The sequence below is a fragment of the Chionomys nivalis genome, chromosome 16 (assembly GCF_950005125.1).
Source record: "Chionomys nivalis chromosome 16, mChiNiv1.1, whole genome shotgun sequence".
Classification (NCBI taxonomy): Eukaryota; Metazoa; Chordata; class Mammalia; order Rodentia; family Cricetidae; genus Chionomys; species Chionomys nivalis.
Genome location: NC_080101.1, coordinates 53,897,639 through 53,905,437, shown reverse-complemented (window position 1 = coordinate 53,905,437; position 7,799 = coordinate 53,897,639). Strand labels below are relative to the sequence as shown.

General features: G+C 39.7%; 1 protein-coding gene across 3 annotated transcripts in view; it reads right to left on the bottom strand.

The window, feature by feature from the left end:
• Nucleotides 1-4,522: 4,522 nt before the first annotated feature.
• The window catches only part of Gdap1 (ganglioside induced differentiation associated protein 1), a 43,608-nt gene continuing 40,331 nt past the window's right edge, over nucleotides 4,523-7,799 (bottom strand). For all 3 annotated transcript variants that reach the window (XM_057790599.1, XM_057790597.1, XM_057790598.1), the window contains one exon: nucleotides 4,523-7,542. In XM_057790599.1, coding sequence (XP_057646582.1) covers nucleotides 7,160-7,542 — 383 coding nt within the window. In that variant the 3' untranslated portion in view covers nucleotides 4,523-7,159. The remainder of the gene's footprint in view (nucleotides 7,543-7,799) is intronic.

The window sequence follows — 7,799 nt, the reverse complement described above, 5'->3', positions numbered from 1 at the left end:
AATGAAGAATTACCATCAAACTATCTGTAAAATAAGATTAGGAAATAAAATGGCAGCCACTACATCATCTCAATACAATTCTCTTATTTCGGGGCTCTCAGAAAATATATAGCCTAACTGCTGGTGTCTTTGTTAGCTTTTGTCTCAGGTAACCCTACATTTGTTCTATAAAATATTAAAAAGATATATATGTATATTCTCACCTCACAAACAAGGTCTTCAAGATCTGCAGCGAGGCCTTTCCCACCAAAGTCCAATCCTCCCACAGCTCTCACTATTGTTCTGGCTCCATTCAAAACTGATCATCAACCACAGGTGAATCTGAACACTCTTCCAAGCTTCAGAATCCAACTGGCCACCAAATTCCGGGCTCCTCTTAAATAAATGTTCTAAGACATAGCAACTGGCCCATTCTTTTGGAGGTGATGCCCTTCATGATCTGTTTCACCTGACCATTAAACCTGAGGCAGCTCTACGTCTCTTTAGAATCTACCTTCTCCTCTGACATATCTTCTCTTTTCAGGCAAGTACATATCACTTCCCTCTCTCCAGGTCCAAATAGCCTATCACCAAAATAACAAACAACATTCAACAGAATGTTAAACTGACCAAGGTCCTTGCTATGTTAAGACAGCCCTAAGGCAATTTCTTTTCTATATAAAAATAATAAAACCTGCTCTTGATCATTTTTACTTGTGGAGGGTAAAAGTTATTGGCTGCATTTGAAATGCCAGAAGCTCTGATATGTTTCAATAAAGATGCTATATACCTTGTTGGAGAATCCTCACCAACTTTCACAAAATCTCAAGAGGTGAAATGTGTCTTTCCTGAAAGGAGAGGGTTTGTTGGTTATGCTGGATGGCTTTCTGTTAACCTGACACAAGCTAAAGTCACCTGGGGGTGGAGAGCCTTAATTTAGAAAATGCCTCCCTAAAATATAGCTGTAGGCAATCCTGTAAAGCATTTTCTTAGTGATTGATGTGGGAGGGCCCAGCCCATTGTGGGTGGAGTCATCATGAACTGGTGGTCCTGAGTTCCATAAGAAAGCAGGCTGAGCAACCATAAGGAGCAAGCCAGTAAAAAGCACTCCTCCATGGCCTCTGCATCAGCTCCTGCCTCCAGATTCCTGCCCTGCTTGAGTTCTTGTCCTGAGTTCCTTTGATGATGAACAGTGTTGTGGAAGTGTAAACAAAATAAGCCCTTTCTTCCCCAAGTAGCTTTAGTCATGGAGTTTTAGCATAGTAACCCTAACTAACTAGGACACTGGATTTTAGAATGTATTCAAAAAAATTCTGTCTCATGCATTAGAACTGGCCAGAGCCAGTAATGGCATCCAGAGAGAGCCCTTAGCTCAGATCAAGAGCTGCATGGGCCCTGGCCTTGTATTTGACTTTGGATATTCTCTAGTTCCAGAGCTTCCATGTAGATCCAACAGGTGCCCTTAGAAACTCCAGAAGCTGTACCTGTGGAAATGCCCTGAACTCCCGTGGGTAGGTCTCCCAGGGGAGGGGCTAGGCAGTCAATTCTGTCCCACTGACAAGCCCAAATTTTCACCATCATTTTGCTAAAGTGATATTGTTGGTACACTTATTGGAAATTACTCTCACTCATCAGACACAGAACAGAATTCAGAGTTCTGAGACACTAATGGTTACCCTTGGATTTAAGTACCATGTGTGAGCCCATTGCCTCCTTCACATGCTGTATTTAAATTCAGCAATAGTAATCAGTAGTTTCTTTTTGCTGAAGGATATTGACCCATTGTATAAACAGAACAATTTGTTCATCTATGATGTACATTTGAATGGTTCCTAATTATTAGCTATAAACAGAAAATTCATTGCCGTGGAATAAATAATAGTAAGAGTAAAGCTTTTAGGTGATCAAGAATACTTTACCCTTCTAAGGATCTGCAAAACTTTTCCAAGATTGATGTAAATTTTGCCTTCCCGCCAATATTCTTTAAGTTCCAGTAGCTCAATATCCTTGCCAATAATCACTATAACTGGAAACCAAATTTAACCCTTTTGTATGATAGCAACTTGGCTTAGAGTGCCATATTAGTAATTACTATGTTGGTATGATTTTGACACATGTGATTTCCAGTTGAATCCAATTATCTCATTTGTTTGTTGAATTAAAGTCAAGCATCTTTCTACGTTTTGCAAAGTGTCTGAAGTTTTGAATCCATTTTTATTGTTAGTATGCATATTATGACTACAGTTTTGACGAAATTCATAAGTTATGAATATTGTCTTCCCTCCTGTGGTGGGCTTTCCTCTTTCTCGGTGCTATCTACTAGTTTCTGTCAGTGCTCCCCCCCCCAAAAAAAAAAAGTTTGCGAAGGATATTTAGGGTCTTATTTTTTTTTCTCTTATTCATCTCTCTTAGATTTTGACACCAGGGCTACACTGGTCTTAGAAAATAATTTTGGAGACCTTCCATTCTGTTTTCTGAAAGGTATGTGTAGAGCTTTGATTACTGATTACTTACTATATGGAGAGATCATCAATGACTACTAAAAATATTACTATGAATTAAATTTCTTAATGGATGCAACTGAAAATTGTTGTTAAATAAGTCACACATCGAAGTCTAAGTTAAAAATTGAGGGTTTGTGACTTTTATATATGTGATTTTAGGTCACAGAACTAGAAAATTGATCCTGAGAGGGGAAGAATTCCTAAGGAATATGGGAACTAGAAAGCGTAGCAGGGGCTGGAGGATAGTCCAGTCAGTAGCGTGCCTGGCCAGCAAGGAGGAGGCCTTCAATTTGGCCCATGTGCTGGTCTAAGGGTGATATCTCCTGTGTTCTCAGGTATCTAGGGAGTTGGTCCCCAGTTAGTAACACTGTTGGGTAGGTTTAGGAGGTGGCACTGCTGGAGGAAGTATGTCAGCAAGGGCAGGCTTTGAGGCCATTTTTACAATGCAATGTTTCGTCATCTTCATAAAAATGTTTTATGAGCTAAAATCAACAAATGCAGAGTGTCTGCAAATTTCATGTGTTTATTAACATAGCAAGTGTTTAATAATTCTATGGATATTGTTATTGACTATCAAATTCTTAAATTCAAACTGTAGTTTAATCTCATATGAAAAAAAAAAAAACCTTTACAAATACACAATGACCACATCCCCCAAAATGACTAATTGGGGATTGGAGCATAATGTGGCTTTTCCCTTAGCATGGAAACCCAACAGTTTACATTGTATTTCGCTTTCAACTTCACGTTTTCACGTCTTGCACTGCAAGCTTAACAACACTCTATTGCTGGAATTGAGGAGCAAGGTTCGAGTGATGAGTAAAGGCTAAAGACAAAGCACACACAAGCTCCCCATGTGGTTTCCGACAAGGCACCTGTGAATGAGACAACCACTCTACTGCGCAGGAGTCGATCACTGACCATCATGTGTGTTTTGTCTCAAGCCCCACGTGGCTTTGCAATCTCTTAGGAGGAGTCTGATCTCCTTTAGCCCCTTTACCTTCCTAGCTGTTCTTCAGTCCTCCATCCTCAGCATCAGGCTTCGGCTCATGTCAGCGACAAAGCAGACATCGTTCCTGGCTGTGCTACCTTCCCAGCACTCCAGTGAGTTCTTCCTCCCCATCTTCTTTCATTTTTATAACGTAACAAATAACTAAAGCAAACTACTACCCTTGAACTCTATTCCATTTTTCTCAAATGCTTTAAAATCCACCGCCTTACCTACTAAAACCACTGTTTGGAAGAATTTGGGAAGCAAGACATTCTGGTGTTAGTGCAGATAAAATAAATGAGCCAACATTTGATATAGATGATATGTAGGTGAAGTCTAAACACTATATCTATTACATTAATTAGCCTTTTGTGTTTTATGGTGGTACCCTTCTCTTCTCTGAGATGAGTTACACATTCACTCGGCTTTCCTTGGGTATTGACTTTTGCTTTGTCTGTGGATTCAAGGAAGATGAGAACAATGAGATTTCTGCTTAATTTGCTTAGGTCAGGGTAACACTAAAACTACATCCAATTTCTAGTTGGGATTTACAACAATAACTAGGCTTACTGAGGTTAGAAATGCAGGTGCCAGTTTGTATATTCATAATCCATACCCAATTAAAGGAAGAGAAGTAACTATGTCAAAAACTGAAATTACCCTGAGAGCAATACACGAAACCTACTATAGACTCCATGTTCATCATGAATGTGATCTAAGTGCCCAGCTGCAAAAGATCTACTTTAATAACCAAGATCAATGACTCTTCAGGCTGCCACTCACTTTAGCCATAATCTATGTATTAGATGGACTCAGTGATTTAGAAGAAAAGCAAACCATAACTGTAGGTCTTCAAAACTGCACTGCTTATTTTCCTCTAATAATTACCTAATTATCCAATAGTTTTTGTTTTCTTTCTCTTTCAGTGCTGGGAAATGTTGACAAGTGCTCCACCCCGACCAACATCCCCAGTCCACATGTTTTCATTTTTAAGTGAAAATATGTAATTTTAAAATATTTTAATTAGTTCTTTGTGTTCCAGAAAACATTTATTTTCAAATTGTTTTATTGATCTTACAGACAGAATAATATCATGATTTTCCCATGACAGTCAACAACACCATCTACAACTTTGACATCAACAGCAATAATTATTAAAACGAGCAAGCAGTTCACAAGTTTGAGAATTGAAAGGCATATAATGGCAGTAACAATAAAAATAGTATGTATGTGTGTTAAGACAGAAATAGATGATTCGTTAGTGCCTCTGGCACTTTCTAAGTGTGGCATTCACATGAGAAGCACATGGCCAGTTACCAAAGACCCGGAAAAGGAGGGTGCATTAAAGTGCCTCTCTGGCTAACAGCAGCTGTGCACCTCCTCAGTTTGACATCATACAGTGCTGTCATCACTCACAAAGCATAAGAAATCAATACCACATTTGCCTCAAGCTCTTTCACAGATGAATAATCTTGATGAAGATGCCCTCACTTCAGAAACTAAGGTCATTAATGTTTATCTTCTCTTGAAACCTAAGACATGCAGAGCCTAATGGAACACAATCTTAGACTGCTGGGTAAACAGTGACATCTAGTGGCCATGCTGCTATCGCTAGACAAGTGTTTTTAAAGCAATTAAGCCAGGAATACCTACCCAGAAAATACTGAAGGATACTTCACCCTTAACATTGGTACACATCTGCCTCCAGATAGATTGTATAAGAAAATTATAAAGGTGTCCCAGTGATTTCCTGATTCCATAATGACATGTTCTAAAAGAAAAGCCAGTCTTTAACAATCCATTTACAGGCAAATTCCCTCTGCAGATTTGTTTGTTTTTTACAAAATTTCCATTGTTCCTTCATTGTGCCTCACTTTTTATTTCTGCAGAATGACATAAAAAATTCTGAATTACTGCTCAATTAATTCTACGGCTCTTTTACAAATACAATGACGTCAGTGTCCTACAACAAGCAAGTTCAAAACAACATGGGCAAATAGAAACAGCAGAAAAATGTGCTGCAAGCATATCCATTATCACTTATTTTAATCCACACTGGAGTGTTATAGGTGCTGTCAAAAACAGGGCACAAGCAGTTTATGAGGGTTTTCTATTTTTCTAGTACATCTAGATTACAAAATGAATTATAGAATCAGAATGGAATTACAGAATTGTTTTACCACCAGAAAGTCACTGTTTAATAGACATGACATTTTTCTATTAGTGAAAAAGTCAGTACATTCTTTGGCCGTATGCATAGCCCACCTGAGGCCATCGAAACAGGCTTTCACTACTCACTGGAATCTGAGCTCACCGTCAGACTACTAAAGCTGCTTCTAAGGCCTTGACAGTCAGCTCCACACAAACTGCCTCCTTGTTTCAATGGGAGGCTTTTCCTGAGCACTAATCATTCCATATAGTAGCATGGCTCCTCCTAGGTCACACTAGAACTGCTTCTTCCAAACAGAATGGGATACGCCCCGAATACTTGAACATACATGATGGGTACGGATGGGCATCGCTAGCTGTATACTTCATCTCCCTCAAATCAACTGTCAGCGTCCAATGCTAGACTTTCCTCCTTTTAAGGCTTTGTTAATAAGCATTAAAAAACACAAAGTCTGACCAAAAATTTGTGTATCCCAAATAAAAATGGGCATATTTGGCTCTCGTTAAATTATTCACTACCAGTGATAAGCCATGATTTTTACCTGAGACATTCATCTACATATTACTTAAATATATAAAGAGGGCTTTAGAGGCCAAGGTCCACAGAACCATACCTCACAAGGTTATGGGAACCATGAGGACCACCTTACTATCCTGTTAGCTATTCGTGTATGTGCTAGACATATATGCTTCAATGAGCTTCCCATCGTCAAGTGCATAATTACTTAATCTTACCAAATCAAGATGTGTGGCTCATGATTAAGGTGTTGTATGTAATGTGTAGGGTTCTCCCCAATATACTATCCCCAATAACTTCCCAGACCTCTCCTCCTAAGAGTCTTCAGTTAAGGAGTGGGCATGGCCACAAGAAGTTATACACGAAGTTTACCAAGGAGACAGGCAGCCATGAGCAGCAATGGAGGCCAATGGAAGTCACAGTCTACTGTTCCATCTTAAATGTAATTCATTCTCTCATTTTCTTTCTTCCCTTTCCCATTTTCTCCCTAATTTATGCTTGAAGTTGGTAGTGGAAGGTGAAACAGTACTATGTTGGGGTCTGAATCCTGTCTAGTGTAACAAAGACAACTTTTGAGTTCCAGGGGAGGACCTTGTAACTGCTCAATTCTCAGAACAGTGGCCAATCTCAGGTAAAGCACTATGAACATCAGTGGTTATTATTATTGTCTGTTCTTAATTACAACCACTCAAAAAATAACTGAGAGCACAAACTGACAATTTCCGTTAAAGGTCTGCTCCTTACCTGTCAGCATTTACATATTTTGACCTTTCACACGCTTGCTTTATGGATAGAATAGTAATAGATCATCTCATAAAAGAAAAAAGGAAGGAAGGAAGAAAGCAAGGGAGGAAGGAAGACTTTACCACACCATGAGCTCCTTTCCCCACAGGAACTCACTGAAGAGTAATGTAAAGTATGCTTTCTACTGGGTCTGGAAGAGTGGATGAAGGGCTAGTGGAATGGTTGGATGAGTTGCTCCCCCAGAGCCCAACAAACCTAGAAATAATTTGGTCTGGGTCTCAGAGCTAATATCATACTGCCAAGTCTCCTTCTGAAGAGCATAAATGCGAAATATCCCATTCCTGCAAGCAAACCAACCACAAGGGTGGTGCCAAGAACTTTTGGGGCCCTTTTCTTGGCCACCCGGAATGCTGTTGGCAGCACGGCAGAGATTAATATATTGTTGACATGTCCTAAAACCTTGTTAAATGTTTTTCGTTTCAAGACACGCTCATAATAGGTTTCCAAGTTCGGTCTCTTTCCATTTCCCCAGTTTCTCCTTGCAAAGCCCAGGAACTTGAGTCGATGCAGTGTGACAGCCAGCGAGACATCTGCCAGGGTAAAGGATTCTCCACAGAGCCAAGGCTGCTGACCCTCTTCTAATCAGAGAAAGGGAATTAAGGATTAGGGACAAGCACCACACCCACAGACCTCAGCTCTCATTTGCAGCTTTAGCCCTAAGGGAAAAGATGACCACATGTTGTCTTGACCATCACAGTCATGCAGATTTATCTCAAACTAACAGAACCTTGTTTGACATCTGTCAGTCACAAAAGTCCCTCGGTAAATTTGGACTACTCAAGCTTGAGGACTTTCTTTCATTTTATAAATGGCTCAGATGGTAAGTGCCTGCAAT